The sequence below is a fragment of the Poromitra crassiceps genome (assembly GCF_964638095.1).
Source record: "Poromitra crassiceps genome assembly, chromosome: 26".
Classification (NCBI taxonomy): domain Eukaryota; kingdom Metazoa; phylum Chordata; class Actinopteri; order Beryciformes; family Melamphaidae; genus Poromitra; species Poromitra crassiceps.
This window is the reverse complement of record NC_139640.1, coordinates 12,644,734-12,662,624: the sequence shown is the minus strand read 5'-3', so window position 1 is coordinate 12,662,624 and position 17,891 is coordinate 12,644,734. Positions and strand designations below refer to the sequence as shown.

The following is a 17,891-nucleotide window of genomic DNA, read 5'->3' as shown; positions in this document are numbered from 1 at the left end:
ATGCTGAGTTTCCAATAATTCATATGCTAAAAAATAATGTTCACAAGCATGCAAACACTCTATCTATCTATCTATCTATCTATCTATCTATCTATCTATCTATCTCTCTCTTGGTTCACTGTTATTTTTACAGTAGGTTTGGGCGATGGGACGAATATCTATAGCTATCTGCGATTGAGTTGCGTGATTGCCATTTGTCAATTTGCTAATTTAATGGAGAGAGAGAGAGACTGACAGACAGAGAGCGTGGGGACAGAGCAGAGACATGCGGCTCAGCACACACACACACACACACACACACACACACACACACACACACACACACACACACACACACACACACACACACACACACAGCGTTGAGCAGTGAGAGAGAGGCAGGGGGGAAGGAAAGAGAAGGTGGAGCAGAAACGCGCTCTCCTGAGATTACGAGGCAGCAGGATGACTGAAGCAAATGAAACTCAAACTATCACAAAGAGCAGCCAAGATTCTGACACTTTTTGCGCGATGAGTTTCCGCTCTATCTGCCTGTTTGTCTCTCTGCCAGTGCCCACATGTCTGTTTAGTGTGTGTGGCATGTCATTTTTAACGCTGTTCATAACGAGCAGAGCGTGTTTAGGCTATCGTCCGGCTCCGTCCCTAAATTAATTTTCATCGTCCCTGACGCTATTTTTTAACGTCCCCGCGATGACGGGAGGTCCTTCGTGTCAAGGCAAGCCCTGGTTAAGTGTGTGTGTGTGTGTGTGTGTGTGTGTGTGTGTGTGTGTGTGTCTCTCTCTCTCAAACTAACTGCCCCTCCATGTTGTCTCCATGCTGCTGCACTTTGCAAAGTGAAAAGGGGGAGGGGAGGAAAACTTGGGAAGCTCTTTCAGACATAGAAATGCAACTGATAGAATGTGCACTGCATGTTGTGCATTGACTGTATATAGTCTATGTAGCACGATTCTACGATCTGTCTGGAAAGGCAGATCGTGGAGCCATTCTGATCGTCAACGATCTAAGATCGTCATATCGCCCACCCCTAACTCCAACATATTTACATTACATCATGTACTTTTTCATTAAAATAAATATAAATAAATATAAAGCCCTTAGAAAATGGGGTACAAGAAAGTGTGCAATTCTCCTTTAAACTAAATGAAATTAAATAAAAACAAAATATAAACCCAACACTATATAAACTCAAGTTTGATGCAGAGAAATAAATAATACAAAAACAATAGAAAATGAGTCAAAATAAAGTGTGCAATTCTCCTTTAAAATAAATAAATAAAATTAAATAACAAAAATAACAAACCGTTTAATGTTATTTTGAGCTATGGTTAAGTCGGAGTTTCAGGCTTGTTTTGATGCCCTTTGATGTGTAACGTTAGTGAACAGTGGCTGGCTGATATTAGCGGTCATTAACCTGGTTACACACGGGAGTTACACTACGGGGAGAAGGGGAGACACTAGCCCGGCGGCCTCTCCCCAGGCAAGACCGCGGCTTCACTAAACCCCGCCTCCGGCCTAGCGGAGGGAGGGAGAGAGAGAGAGAGAGATCAGGGCTCGACATTAACGGTTGCCCGGCAACCAAAAAATATATAGGGCAACCATTTCTTGGCCTTTGGTTGCCCCAGGGGCAACCACGTTTTAACAAGCAAAAAAATATGTACAGCAGCAAACAGCAAAATATACACCAAATAAATATGTTTTAATACTTGTTGTGAGTGACATATAGGCTATGTGACATTTTATTGCTGTTACAATCGGAACGATGTTACTAATTACCAGTCGGAACCTACGTGATGTACGTGCGGTGTGTTTAACGAGTGCTGACTCGGACAGGTGGCTGCTCCGCCTGCTCGCACACAATCACAGCGGCTGCATGGGTCCAAGGCAAGCCTGCATGGGTCCAAGGCAAGCCTGCATGGGTCCAAGGCAAGCCCCGACTAATAACGCTGTCGCTAACCTTGCTTCAGCATCGACTAGGCATGGGTCGATTTCCGGTTTTACCGGTTCGGTTCGGTGTACGAGCCCAAACCGGTTTGATCACGTGCGAACCGAAAAAACCTAAAAAAAAAATCTGATTGCACTATTGTTCGTATTAGCCTCTTCTCAAGTTGCACTAGTATGCAAAAGTCTTATTTTGTTTATTATGTTGATGTTTGAAGAAAAGTTAAGCTGAATAGTTATGAGAAATAAAAACAGTGTGTTGTTAGAGTTAAAAGGTTCTGCTTATTTGTAGTGTTCGTGCTGGTTGGCAGCATACCAGCTTAGAGGTGCATTATGGCCACCAACTGCAGCCGCTTTGATACGTTTTTTGGGGGAATATCGAACCGGTTTCAAAATGTTCAAACCGACCCATGCCTAGGCCCTATATTGTGTGAATTTGTGAGTTTTGAAGTTTATAAGGCAGCTAAGCTGTAAGCCAATCCATTCTGATTGCACTGCTTGTGTTTTTATTAGCCTTTTCTCAAGTTGCACTATAGGCAGAAGTCTTATTTCATTTATTATTTTGATGTTTAGAAGAAAAGTTGAGCTGAATAGTTATGAGAAATAAATACAGGGTGTGTTTGTTACACAGGTGTCCTGCTTCTTTTTATTCAGTATCATTGCTGGTTGACAATACCAGCTTAGAGGTGTATTATCGCTATCAGGTGGACTGAAGTTGCACTACAGACAGTTATGGGCCACACTCGGGAGCCCTGCTTAAAAAAAAAAAAAAAATTTTTAAATTAATTAACACCTTAAGTGCCATAGCCGAAATAATTCGTCTTACATAATCCAACGCTTGAGTGCCAGAGCCGAAATAACTCGTCTTACATGTTTTTTTGACGGTGGGACATCAATCAACCCCTCTTACATCTTCGAGATAACTATTTGGAGCAAGAGCATGTGTGTAATCTATTTTACCGACCACTAAGTGGCGACAGAGACCGAGAGAAGTCACAGCCACGGGACCCAAAAGCAGCCGCCTCCGCGGAAATGGCTTGGATTTTACAGTCAGAAGCCCGAGACACACACACAGAACGGACAGAGATCCCTTCCCCCCAGAGCCGCGGATCAACGCGCGAACACACACACACACACACACACACACACACACACACACACACACACACACACACACACACACACACACACACACACACCGCGGGAGCAAGCTTGGCGATTTTACAGTAATCCAATCCATTTCAGGCAAGCAGGCAGGCAGGCACGCAGACAGACAGGCAGGCAGCACAACACGCTTCTGACACGCCCGCTGAAGCCAGGAGGAAGGAGGAGAAGACACACGGAGGGAGGAGTTTGAATGAGAGGGGTGTTTCCTGTTGTTATGGAGGAAATTACTGTTCAAAACTATTGTTTAGAATGTCTGACGGTCTTACTGATGCCAAAAATGAATGGTTAAAGTGACTGTTTCACAAAAAGCCATTTATCTCTGAATAAATTTCCAGACGCTGAAACCATGCTGTACTCAACGGCTAATATCTACATAACTACTAACTCTGCAAACTAACTCTTTTAGACAGAGAAAGCACACATTCTATTAGTTATTTTTAGATGATTGCTGTTCATGAATTCTTAACAGAAAAGAATCCTCGGCTGTTCTAAAATGAGCCAGAATCGTCAAAAACACCCCTGGCACAACTTACCTACAGGAATGAAAACATGGCTGGCACCCAATGTGTTAATTACAAAAAAAATCGGTATACCGGTTCGATCCGGTTTAGACGGCAATATCGAACCGGTTTTAAAATTTTCAAACCAACCCAGCCCTACGACAAGCTACCACCGACAGCCGACAGCCCACCGACATCCTACCCATCCTGCATGGGTCCAAGGCAAGCCCCGACTAATAACGCTGTCGCTAACCTTGCTTCAGCATCGACATCACAAATCGAGCTGCAAGATGATAATTCAAAGAAGAACGAAGAACTGCGTCCGCCCGCAGCCCCCGGCACAGAAACAAAGGACGAGGAAATTGTCATCGAGGTGAAATACCCCTGCGTCTTTGAACGGGACGGAAAACTAACGTTATCCTGCAAAGCATGTAGCCTACAAGCCTACAACATACACCTTGGCCAGGACACCCTTCAAAAACGTTTTACCACCGCGTATATGTGCTGAGGAATGGTTTGCATCCCTGCCTGTCTGCCTGTTGCATACGAGGTGAGAGAGTGGAGTGCAGCGGGGACAGGGCCGCTTCGAACCGAGTGCACCAGCTGGGCGTACGCATAGGTGTAACGCTACGTCCGACGTAGAACTCAAAGATAAGACTAACTTAATTTTATGACTAGTGCACCATGTAGTCTTAAGCCCTGTATGCGCTGCGCCTGGGTGTAACTTTTACGTCTGGTATGGAGCAGGCGTAAAAGTTACACCCAAGGCTTACTCACTGACAGCTGTCTCATCTTGATCTGCGCTGTCGGGACTGACAGCTCTGTGCTGTCAGTGCCGTTCAGTCCTGTGATGCGGGGGAATCTTCTCCAAAAATATCGATCGATATCTGCTGTAAATGGACGTTTTGGGCGCAGGACCTCCGCTCGTCGGCGGGTTTTTAAAAGCTGATGCGTCGGAAGATCTTTCCATTTCTTCCTGACTTCGTCAACTGCCCGCAGTGCACAGTCTGCCATCGCATTCAGTACTGATTGCACTTGTACTCAAATTCCATGCATCTCGTTTCTGTTTGTTTGTGTTGGCGCTGTTAAATTGAGCTGTGAGAACGTTTCTATGCTTTGAATACAACTCTGAACGTTTCTATGCTTTGAATACAACTCTATACTGTAAGTTTGAGCTGAGTTGGAGCTGTCTGTCAGCTGTCTCGAGCTCGTCTGAGAGAAGTGTGTTGCTTGGCAACAAGCACGTATTCACGTGAACGCGCACGTCCGCAGCCGGGCGCATCTACGACAGGGCCCCAAAAGACCCACAGGAGCCGAGTGCACCTGCTGGGCATAAAAAAGTAGGTCTTAGCTACGCCCGACGTTGTGATTTGAATTTACACCAAGTGCACCAAGCCTGGCTTAGAGTGGGGGCCCCAAACCACTGTCATCATAGTATCCTTAGTATTTCGTTATCAATAACACTTTTAATTAATAAATTAAGCACAATATGAACAATAACTGTTAGGCTATGAAAATGAAAGTTCACAAATATTAGTTAAACAAATCCTTTCAGTGCAAATGCATTATAAACCAAAAAATAAGATTTGTTTAGAAAACGAAATTACACAAATGTATTATTATTATTATCATTATTACTACTACTACACCCGGTGCGCACACTGAATAGGCCTATTATACTATATACTATAGACTATTATACTTTTCTGTCACATCGTCATTATTAAGCCGGCTTATGACTGCATAGTATCTTAATTACTCAAATTATAAGGCGACTAAAATTGGCCAACCATATTTTTATTCGGGCAACCAAAAGCTCTTGCCAGGTTGCCCCTCCAGCAACCACTTTTAAAAGTTAACGTCGAGCCCTGGAGATAGATACAGGTATTTGTTTTTTAATAAGTTTAACAAGTTAAAGTTGAACTATAATCCATTTTTATTTGTGATAATCATGTTGTAAACACACAGTGCTCTTTAAATATGGCTCCTCTTCCTGGAATCAAGCAAAGCCTGATAACCCAGGTACAGCCTGGAACTGGTTGTACCTGGTCTCAGGTATACAGCCAGTTCAAGGCTGCCACTTTATAGATGGGTGTAAAGATCATGTTGTGACGTGACAGAGCGGACAAGCTGACAAGAGAGTGAGACTATCTGACTCACTGTCATTGAGAAGAGAAATGGCGCAGCGAGGACTTCAGCTGGACGAGGCAAAATTCTGCTGTTCGATCTGTCTGGATCTACTGAAGGATCCGGTGACTGTTCCCTGTGGGCACAGCTACTGCATGAGCTGTATTAAAAGCTGCTGGGATGTAGAGGATCAGAAGAAAATCCACAGCTGCCCCCAGTGCAGACAGACCTTCATACCAAGGCCTGTCCTGGTGAAAAACACCATGTTTGCAGAGTTGGTGGAGGACCTGAGGAAGACCGGACTCCAAGCTGCTCCTCCTGATCGCTGCTATGCTGGACCTGGAGATGTGGGCTGTGATGTCTGCACTGGGAGAAAGCTGAAAGCCCTCAAGTCCTGTCTGGTGTGTCTGGCCTCTTACTGTGAGCAGCACCTCCAGCCTCACTATGAATCCTCTACCTTTAAGAAACACAGGCTGGTGGAAGCCACCGTGAAGCTTCAGGAGAACATCTGCTCTCGTCACGACGAGGTGATGAAGATGTTCTGCCGTACTGATCAGCAGTGTATCTGTTATCTCTGCTCCGTGGACGAACATAAGGGACACGACACAGTCTCAGCTGCCGCAGAAAGGGCCGAGAGGCAGAAAGAGCTCGGGGTGAATCGGCACAAAATCCAGAAGAGATACCAGGAGAGAGAGAAAGACGTGAAGGTGCTTCAACAGGAGGTGAAGGCTATGAATCTCTCTGCTGATAAAGCAGTGATGGACAGTGAGAAGATCTTCATTGAGCTGGTCCGTCTCATTGAGAAGAGAAGCTCTGAGGTGAAGCAGCAGATCAGATCCCAGCAGAAAGAGGAAGCGAGTCGGGCTGAAGAACTTCAGGAGAAGCTGAAGCAGGAGATCTCTGAGCTGAGGAGGAAAGACGTTGAGCTGGAGCAGCTCTCACACACAGAGGATCACATCCACTTCCTCCACAGTTACCCCTCACTGTCACGTCTCAGTCAATCTACAGACTCACCCAGGATCCATACCCGTCCTCTGCGCTACTTTGAGGATGTGACTGCAGCTGTGTCAGAGGTCAGAGATAAACTACAGGACATTCTGACAGAGGAACGCTCTAAAATCTCATTGACAGTGACTGAAGTGGATGTTTTACTGCCACAACCAGAGCCCAAGACCAGAGCTGACTTCTTACAATATTCACGTCAGATCACACTGGATCCAAACACAGCAAACACACAGCTGTTATTATCTGAGGGGAACAGAAAAGCAACAGGCATGAGTGAAGCACAGTTATATTCTAGTCACCCAGACAGATTCACTTACTACCATCAGGTCCTGAGTAGAGAGGGTGTGACTGGACGTTGTTACTGGGAGGTGAAGTGGAGCGGGAGGTTTGGAGTTTTAATAGCAGTCTCATATAAAGATATTAGCAGAACAGGGAGTGAAAGTGAATTTGGATACAATGACAAGTCTTGGTCATTAGTGTGTCTCAGCAGTAGTTGTCTGTTCAGACATAAAACTATCCAAACTCTCATCTCAGTTCCTCTCTCCTCCAGAGTAGGAGTGTACCTGGATCACAGAGCAGGTATTCTGTCCTTCTACAACGTCTCTGAAACCATGACTCTCCTCCACAGAGTCCAGACCACATTCACTCAGTCTCTCTATACTGGATTTTACCTTTGTGGTGGAGGCTAGAGATGCAGCGGTATGATTTTTTGACGGTATGATAACCTTGGAGAAAATGACCACGGTTTCACGGTATCACGGTATCGCGGACCTTTATGTATTCTTGTCAAATATGGCACAAAAAAAAACATACAATTTTTTACCATGAACAAAATGATAGTTGAATGGGGACCATGATGACAAAAATATCTTTGGCAATGAAGTATGCCACAGCATAATTTAATTATTTGGCATGTTTGGATTTGGGTGCATAGGCAAATGCATGTTGAATTGTTGGCTGGTCTCTGCAGCTGTTGATGTGGATACCCCTCCGCTGGTGCCAGTACTACTGCTAGCCTAAAAAAAGAAAAAATACATGTTAATGTAACCTACATCTGTAATGACAGTTAACTGTTGCGAATGTGTGTGTGCTTGGATATATAACGGTACTATTCTTACTTATCATAAATGACGATTTATTTAATCTAATTTTATGTAAAACTAAAACACATAATATCAAATAGATGCTTATCTTTTGTAAAAATCGGATGGACACTGACTGCACCGGACACAAATGATTGTTTCACGTTGATGGCGCACACCCCCACTCACACACACCCCTCTCCCTCTGTCTCACACATTAGCCTCTGCCCCTGTGCTGAGCGCTTGTCTTTTCCCCCTCTCTCTCTCTCTCTCACACACACACTGTTTGTGCCTCAATTCACTGGCAGGTTGGAGGAGTCAGTTTCTACATTATTGAACGTTACTTCTTCAGTGCAATATGTTTTTGATAACGAGGCGCTGGCCAGCCTGGCCTACACAAGACGTGATCACTCAGTCAAGAAGTAACGTTACGTTAACGTTAGTCAGCTGATGCTAATTAGCCATGTTAACGATAGCCTATGATGAGTCATGAGTGTTTATCTTACGTTAATGTTAGCTACTCCTCAAACCTGCCGGTGGAAATGGTTTAGCGTTATGTCCGATGTGATGTATGATGAAGCAAGACAACGTTAAGTACCTTGAATTTTGCAAATGAGGACGGCTGGTGTTGATGGGCTATCATGTTTGAGGTAGGCTATTGCCTCCTAGTGCAGCCACTCTTCGCCTGCATGTCTTGCATGTTGGCTGTCCTTCCTCCTGTAAGCCCTGGCCATCCGTTTTTCTGATAACCAAAATAGTCCCACACTACCGATTTTGTCCTTTTTTGACTGGGGAAAAAGTTCGGGGGGTTCTTCACCTCTCTGGCAGCCATTGTCACGCGGCCACTCACAACAATGACGACTCCTTGATGATGATAGCTGCGGTCTGCCAGCTACTGATTGCTCTAGTCTACACACACATGCAGCAGGGGGGAGGGGCCGCGTAACTGCACTCTGTCTCTGCAAGGGACGGCACTTTCTCTCAGGGAAACAGCTGATACCGTGGAGAAGGTATGACGGCAAAATTTAGTGGTTTTGATACCGTGGCTTTTTCAAACCCCGGTATACCTTCAAACCGGAAACCGCTGCATCCCTAGTGGAGGCACAGCTGAGTTGTGTGAGCTCAAGTAGACATGAGTGATTAAAGCAGCGATGAGTGAGATTCTTCTTTTTAAGTTTTTGTCTCCATCTTTGTTGCTTAGTGCTCGTTACTGTGGTGTTTCTACACTGCACTTAGCACCTGTCAATCAAACATGTGGGCGGGACTGTGACGTCTTTATGCTTTTATGCCACTACAAATGTAATCATTATTATAATCAATAGGGAGAATATTCATTCTTTTCTCCACAGTGATGATGGCATACTGGTTTAACACACTGATTGTGTGGATGAAGTTAATACGTAGATGGAAGATTGAACGAGAGACCTTTACCAGGCTTTAGTGATTGGTTGTGTTAACAAAGTTAATGTTTGCAATAATTAATAAAAAAAAATCAAGAATGAATGAAATATTGCCTCTGTATTCATTTCAGGAAATCAACCAAAGTTACTAGAGAAAACTAATATGACATTATTTATAACTGAGCCGATTTCGCCCCTAAAACAGAACAAAGTGTTTAGAGCAAATGAAGCCGCAGTGAGAAGAAACACTAGCTGTTCAAAATCTCAAGCTTGAATGTCAATTCTGTGATTGATTGACCCGTCAGTGCACAGGGGAGGAGTTTAGAGAAGGGGAGGTTATATAAGAGGTGGGTGTGCTCTGTTCAAATCCTTGGTCTGAATCTGCTATGTGACAAGTAGTTTGTTTGTAAATCCTTTCTCTGAGACCAAGCAGCTCCAACACCAATCATGATGTATTGTTTTCAAGCTGTTTGATATAGAGACACTGCATGAAATAGGCCACGCCCATCACAGGGGAAAGCTCTCCATTCACTTCCACACACCAGCAACATTTTCCTTGAATTAAACATAGCTAAAAGCTGTTGTGTGGTGGGGCTGCGCAGACAACAAATGTAAAAAAATCACCTATTAAAGTTCTTTTGCACTCCCGAGAAAAACAAGGAAGCCATTGAGAATTGGCGAGAAGAAAAATGTGGATCTTGCTGTCAATGAAGTAAGTTGGAGTCAGTGTTTCCCACAGGATTTAGAGTTGTTGTGGTGGGGGACCACAGACCCCCTAGGGGGGTGCGGTGGCATGCACCCGCACGAGATTTCATTTTAACATTTTAAAGTAAAATGCATGAATTTGGTGGACTTTGAGAAAGCACTTAAGAGCAACATTAAAAGGCTAGATCTATGAAGAACATGTCATCCTTACTGTGCTGTGGGTTTACAATGACCAACTAAATTTCTCCCTATAGATATATTCTGAATACAGGTCACTCAGTAGAATACTGCTTGTTTAAATACAATGGCCCATCTATACCAAAATCACTTCATGGGGAGAACTCAAAATACAAAGTAACATTTGTTTGGTTCTCCTACAGGTACATTCTTCTGTTATCTCACATCACTAAACCATCTAAATCCTGGAATTTAGCAGAAATTGAATTTAGATGAATAACTTCTCTCTTTGACTACACATCGTGTGTAGGGATGTCCGATATTATCGGCCTACCGATATTATCGGCCAATATTAGCATTAAAAAAATCGATATCGGAAAATATTGGTATCGGTTTTCATGCAGATTTTTTTTTTTTTTTTTTTTAAATACAGGGCGAGTCTCACTGAGAGCAATGCTCTCTTTTTCAGGAGTGCCCTGTTCACATTCACACACACATTAATACCTGGAAGCTGACCAGTACAACCACAGTCTGATCTGTTGGCCACTGAGCAGCTCCACTGGAGCGGTTGGGGTTAAGGGCCTTGCTCAAGGGCACCTCAGTGGTGGTAATGAGGGAGGGGCAAGCACTGCCTTTTCACTTTCCCCACCCAGATTTATCCTGCCGGTACCGGGGATTGAACCGACGACCTTCTGGTCACAAGCTCGCTTCTCTAACACTTACAACTTTAACACAACATGCATATTATATGTTAAACTCTTCAGCTACATTAAGCTACATTATGTAACTTGTTACGTGAAATTTTGGTGGAAAAAAAGCCTGCTTATATCGGTATCGGTTGATATCGGTATCGGAAATTAAGAGTTGGACATTATCGGATATCGGATATCGGTAAAAAAGCTAATATCGAACATCCCTAATCGTGTGTGTAATTTATTACCACAAAATAAGATATCAGATCTCTCAAATCACAAGACCCAGAACTAGGCCGGAACATGACCTCTGTGTCCCCCTGATACCCTAAGTCTCCATGAGCCTGTGGCTCAGTCAGCCCAAACCTGTGTTCACTAGTACTGTACGTCACTACAGGAACAACTTTCAATAGGTCTCAATGACCTGACATGAACACAAGCTGAACATCAACCATTTTCTTTGATGCTCATCAACATTGAATTAAAGAAGTAGTAACTCACTGCTCCAGGCTCTTTTAGTCAGAGCTGCAGAAACAAGTTTTTATGCCTGTGTAGTAAGATTAGTAAGTGCACTCACACGGTGTATATGACTCCAACATATTTACATTACATCATGTACTTTTTCATTCAAATAAATATAAATAAATATAAACCCCTTAGAAAATGGGGTACAAGAAAGGGTGTAATTCTCCTTTAAACTAAATGAAATTAATAAAAAAAAAAACATAAACCCAACACTATATAAACAGACTGGGCAAAAAGTATAGCAGTTGAAAGCAGTTACTTTCTTTCTTTCTCAAGTTTGATGCAGAGAAATAAATAATACAAAAACAATAGAAAATGAGTCAAAATAAAGTGTGCAATTCTCCTTTAAAATAAATAAATAAAATTAAATAACAAAAATAACAAACCGTTTAATGTTATTTTGAGCTATGGTTAAGTCGGAGTTTCAGGCTTGTTTTGATGCCCTTTGATGTGTAACGTTAGTGAACAATGGCTGGCTGATATTAGCGGTCATTAACCTGGTTACACACGGGAGTTACGCTACGGGGAGAAGGGGAGCCACTAGCCCGGCGGCCTCTCCCCAGGCAAGACCGCGGCTTCACTAAAGCCCCGCCTCCGGCCTAGCGGAGCCGACGTTACACGCAAGTACAAAGGGCTTCCCCGAGCAGCGGACTTTTTCTCTCTCATAACAATTGAAACCCGTCATGTTAAGGCTGAGCAAGGAGATCGATTTTATTTCATCAGAGCCGAGGGCAGCAACACAAACGACTGATGGAAATAACAGAACAGAGAACTAGCAACCAAAAAAAAACCACCAAAATCTAATCAGTTCATCTTTGAGTCCAAGTCGATATTTGAGGCAAAAAAAAAGAAATTCCGTCAAGGCATTCCTGAGATATCGCGTTAACAAGCTTGAAAATGGCGTTCGAGAGGTCACAGTGACCTTGACGTTTGACCACCAAAATCTAATCAGATCATCCTTGAGTCTAAGTGGATGTTTGAAGCAAATTTGATGAAATTCCGTCAAGGCGTTTCCTCAGATATCGCGTTAACGAACATCGTACGTACGAACGGACAACCCGGATCCATAATGCCTCTGGCCTGGCTATCGCCGGCGGCGTAGGCATAAAAACAACATCTAAAAAATATTTTCTTCACGAAATGTCTATGGGAAAATAAATTGCGGATGAAAATCTCTGGTACAGTGCTGAAGCAGGAAGTAGGCGATCACTTTGCCTCTCTATAGTGATCAATATCACCCGTGACCCGTCCCAAGGTGATCAGTATAAGAGGAGTGCACTGTAGTGTGTGTAGTGTCACTCTGAGGTCATGAACTGGACTCAAACCTCAGTCTACTCAGCCAAGTGAATGTTTAGCATGATTACAGCTGCTTCATCTATCTGGTTACTTCCTCGTTACTGCTGTCACATGATAGCCTGGCTCCAGACCTGCGAAGCCACACCCACTCCACAGTTGTGGAGAGGAAATGAGTTGACGATGCAGTCTGAATATCAGGCTAGTCACATGAGGCTTCCCTCTCACCTCCATATTCACATCTCCTAAATGGTAAATGGCCTGCGTTTATATAGCGCCTTTATCCAAAGCGCTTTACAGTCAGTAGGTACATTCACCCATTCACACACCGATGGCGGCAGGCTACCACGCAGGGTGCTGGCACACCAGCAGGAGCAATTTGGGGTTCAGTATCTTGCCCAAGGACACTTCGACACGCAGACTGGAGGAGGCGGGAATCGAACCACGATCTCTTTTATCCAAAGTGATTAGTGGACGACCCGCTCTACCTCCTGAGCTACAGCCGCCCCTAAATACCTTTCAGCATGAATGAATGGAATGACGCACATACATACACACACGCACGCACCCACACTTGTTTCCCACGTAGCATATTACAAGGAGACACACAGCAAGTACAAAAGTAGAGTAAGCTTCAATTCTTAGGTTGATTACAAGCGATCAATAGTGAGGATTGTGAAGTTCAGAGCCAAAGTCCCCTGACATTATTATGTGTCCTGACATTATTACTGTGACCAGAATGATGCTACTAAAATGATCATGCATCTGGGCCACAGAGCACCTTCGTTCTCTCAGGTTCTCTGCATATTCCGGGCCTGGAGAACACGGGAGCTGATCTGATGCTGAGAAGCGACCCCCTGCTGGACGAATGGAGACTACATCCCGACGTGGTGGACCATGGAGACATTGTCAGTCCTCCAGTGCTGAGCCCGCAGCCCCCGGCACAGAAACAAAGGACGAGGAAATTGTCATCGAGGTGAAATACCCCTGCGTCTTTGAACGGGACGGAAAACTAACGTTATCCTGCAAAGCATGTAGCCTACAAGCCTACAACATACACCTCGACCAGGACATCCTTCAAAAACATTTTACCACCGCGTATATGTGCTGAGGAATGGTTTGCATCCCTGCCTGTCTGCCTGTAGCATACGGGGTGAGAGAGTGGAGTGCAGCGGGGACAGGGCCGCTTCGAGCCAAGTGCACCAGCTGGGCGTACACATAGGTGTAACGCTACGTCTGACGTAGAACTCAAAGATAAGACTAACTTAATTTTATGACTAGTGCACCATGTAGTCTTAAGCCCTGTATGCGCTGCGCCTGGGTGTAAATTTTACGTCTGGTTTGGAGCAGGCGTAAAAGTTACACCCAAGGCGTACTCACTGACAGCTGTCTCATCTTGATCTGCGCTGTCGGGACTGACAGCTCTGTGCTGTCAGTGCCGTTCAGTCCTGTGATGTGGGGGAATCTTCTCCAAAAATATCGATCGATATCTGCTGTAAATGGACGTTTTGGGCGCAGGACCTCCGCTCGTCGGCGGGTTTTTAAAAGCTGATGCGTCGGAAGATCTTTCCATTTCTTCCTGACTTCGTCAACTGCCCGCAGTGCGCAGTCTGCCATCGCATTCAGTACTGATTGCACTTGTACTCAAATCCCATGCATCTCGTTTCTGTTTGTTTGTGTTGGCGCTGTTAAATTTAGCTGTGAGAACATTTCTATGCTTTGAATACAACTCTATAAGTTTGAGCTGAGTTGGAGCTGTCTGTCAGCTGTCTCGAGCTCGTCTGAGAGAAGTGTGTTGCTTGGCAACAAGCACGTATTCACGTGAACGCGCACGTCCGCAGCCGGGCGCATCTACGACAGGGCCCCAAAAGACCCACAGGAGCCGAGTGCACCTGCTGGGCATAAAAAAGTAGGTCTTAGCTACGCCCGACGTTGTGATTTGAATTTACACCAAGTGCACCAAGCCTGACTTAGAGTGGGGGCCCCAAACCACTGTCATCATAGTATCCTTAGTATTTCGTTATCAATAACACTTTTAATTAATAAATTAAGCACAATATGAACAATAACTGTTAGGCTATGAAAATGAAAGTTCACAAATATTAGTTAAACAAATCCTTTCAGGGCAAATGCATTATAAAACAAAAAATAAGATTTGTTTAGAAAACGAAATTACACAAATGTATTATTATTATTATCATTATTACTACTACTACACCCGGTGCGCACACTGAATAGGCCTATTATACTATATACTATAGACTATTATACTTACTTTTCTGTCACATCGTCATTATTAAGCCGGCTTATGACTGCATAGTATCTTAATTACTCAAATTATAAGGCGACTAAAATTGGCCAACCATATTTTTATTCGGGCAACCAAAAGCTCTTGCCAGGTTGCCCCTCCAGCAACCACTTTTAAAAGTTAACGTCGAGCCCTGGAGATAGATATAGGTATTTGTTTTTTAATAAGTTTAACAAGTTAAAGTTGAACTATAATCCATTTTTATTTGTGATAATCATGTTGTAAACACACAGTGCTCTTTAAATATGGCTCCTCTTCCTGGAATCGAGCAAAGCCTGATAACCCAGGTACAGCCTGGAACTGGTTGTACCTGGTCTCAGGTATACAGCCAGTTCAAGGCTGCCACTTTATAGATGGGTGTAAAGTTCATGTTGTGACGTGACAGAGCGGACAAGCTGACAAGAGACTGAAACTATCTGACATTCACTGTCACTGAGAAGAGAAATGGCGCAGCGAGGACTTCAGCTGGACGAGGCAAAATTCTGCTGTTCGATCTGTCTGGATCTACTGAAGGATCCGGTGGCTATTCCCTGTGGGCACAGCTACTGCATGAGCTGTATTAAAGACTGCTGGGATGCAGAGGATCAGAAGAAAATCCACAGCTGCCCCCAGTGCAGACAGACCTTCACACCGAGGCCTGTCCTGGTGAAAAACACCATGTTAGCAGAGTTGGTGGAGGACCTGAGGAAGACCGGACTCCAAGCTGCTCCTCCTGATCGCTGCTATGCTGGACCTGGAGATGTGGGCTGTGATGTCTGCACTGGGAGAAAGCTGAAAGCCCTCAAGTCCTGTCTGGTGTGTCTGGCCTCTTACTGTGAGCAGCACCTCCAGCATCACTATGAATCCTCTACCTTTAAGAAACACAGGCTGGTGGAAGCCACCGTGAAGCTTCAGGAGAACATCTGCTCTCGTCACGACGAGGTGATGAAGATGTTCTGCCGTACTGATCAGCAGTGTATCTGTTATCTCTGCTCTGTGGACGAACATAAGGGACACGACACAGTCTCAGCTGCCGCAGAAAGGGCCGAGAGGCAGAAAGAGCTCGGGGTGAATCGGCACAAAATCCAGAAGAGATACCAGGAGAGAGGCCTTACGGCCTAAGATCTCACTGACAGTGACTGAAGAGGATGTTTTACTGCCACAACCAGAGCCCAAGACCAGAGCTGACTTCTTACAATATTCACGTCAGATCACACTGGATCCAAACACAGCACACACAGAGCTGTTATTATCTGAGGGGAACAGAAAAGCAACAGGCGTGAGTGAAGCACAGTTATATTCTAGTCACCCAGACAGATTCACTAACTGCTGGCAGGTCCTGAGTAGAGAGGGTGTGACTGGACGTTGTTACTGGGAGGTGAAGAGGAGCGGGATGCTTGTTTCAATAGCAATCTCATATAAAGATATTAGCAGAACAGGGAGTGAAAGTGCATTTGGATACAATGACAAGTCTTGGTCATTACTGTGTGTCAGCAGGAGTTGTCAGTTCAAACATAAGAGTATCAGAACTCTCATCTCAGTCCCTCCCTCCTCCAGAGTAGGAGTGTACCTGGATCACAGAGCAGGTATTCTGTCCTGCTACAACGTCTCTGAAACCATGACTCTCCTCCACAGAGTCCAGACCACATTCACTCAGCCTCTCTATGCTGGACTGAGGTGTTCTAACACTGGAAACACTGCTGAGCTGTGTGAGCTCAAGTAGACATGAGTGATTAAAGCAGCGATGAGTGAGATTCTTCTTTTTAAGTTTTTGTCTCCATCTTTGTTGCTTAGTGCTCGTTACTGTGGTGTTTCTACACTGCACTTAGCACCTGTCAATCAAACATGTGGGCGGGACTGTGACGTCTTTATCCTTGAATTTTCTGTTGATGACGTTTGAGTTTCTGTGGGTGGTGCTGTTTTCTTTGTCTTTCCTTTTCTGTGTATTACTGTATATCAGTCAGTGATAGAGCCAATCTTTTCTGTGTATTACTGTATATCAGTCAGTGATAGAGCCAATCTTTTCTGTGTATTACTGTATATCAGTCAGTGATAGAGCCAATCTTTTCTGTGTATTACTGTATATCAGTCAGTGATAGAGCCAATCTTTTCTGTGTATTACTGTATATCAGTCAGTGATAGAGCCAATCTTTTCTGTGTATTACTGTATATCAGTCAGTGATAGAGCCAATCTTTTCTGTGTATTACTGTATATCAGTCAGTGATAGAGCCAATCTTTTCTGTGTGTTACTGTATATCAGTCAGTGATAGAGCCAATCTTTTCTGTGTATTACTGTATATCAGTCAGTGATAGAGCCAATCCAAATTGGTGTTTATTCATATGAAAACATAACTGTCATGTGGTCTGTAACTGCCCGCTAAACTCCTATTGTAGTTTGATTTTGGTTCCTTTTCATAATTTGTACTTTCACATTATAAGGAGTTATTTTGTTAATAGTTTTATTTTTTACCATGGATTGAACTGCATATTTACCTGTAAACCTCCACAAAATGGCCGACAAGGGGGTTTATAGTATTGCCCCTTTGTCATGTCAGGTGACTGGGAAACCCTGTTTTCTAGGCCTACATCACCACCTGTTTTGGGTGGCCTCATTAGCATGGTGATGAAAGAGAGCACATGTAAGAGTTCTGGGAGACTGAAACATACTAGAAGGAAGTTGAAGGAAACAAAATGTAAATCCTTGGAGGTATGTAGAGTATTGCTAATTTGAAGTTGTGATTACAGTTATGTTGTTTGTTTCAAGTTTGATGGTGACATTTTTCCTTTTAATTGGTTTGTCAGTGTGCCACTGAGCGATGTCCATGACAAGTCTACAAACCTTCGTTTAACACCCTTGGTGGGCGGATTGAGGTATGCTCAATTGTTGGTGTTATCGTATTTGAATGTATTTTCGTCAGATCTGGTTGATTTACTGTTGTGTGTTGTGGACGTACTTTACCCCCCTTTGATCTCTGATATGTGAATTAAATGGTGT

The 17,891-nt window shown here is 44.0% G+C and overlaps 2 protein-coding genes across 2 annotated transcripts in view; one reads left to right on the top strand and one right to left on the bottom strand.

Moving 5' to 3' along the window:
• Positions 1 to 17,891, bottom strand: part of LOC310798949 (myomesin-3-like) — a gene marked incomplete at both ends in the record, with an annotated part of 118,678 nt that overhangs the window by 12,896 nt on the left and 87,891 nt on the right. The gene's annotated exons all lie outside the window — the stretch shown is intronic.
• On the top strand, positions 5,780 to 16,898 carry LOC310798841 (E3 ubiquitin/ISG15 ligase TRIM25-like; the record flags this gene model as incomplete). The annotated part of the gene is made up of 2 exons (XM_083661401.1): positions 5,780 to 7,369; positions 16,538 to 16,898. The coding sequence occupies 2 exons, from the start codon at positions 5,780 to 5,782 to the stop codon at positions 16,616 to 16,618; spliced, it is 1,671 nt and encodes a 556-aa protein (XP_083517527.1). The 3' UTR covers positions 16,619 to 16,898.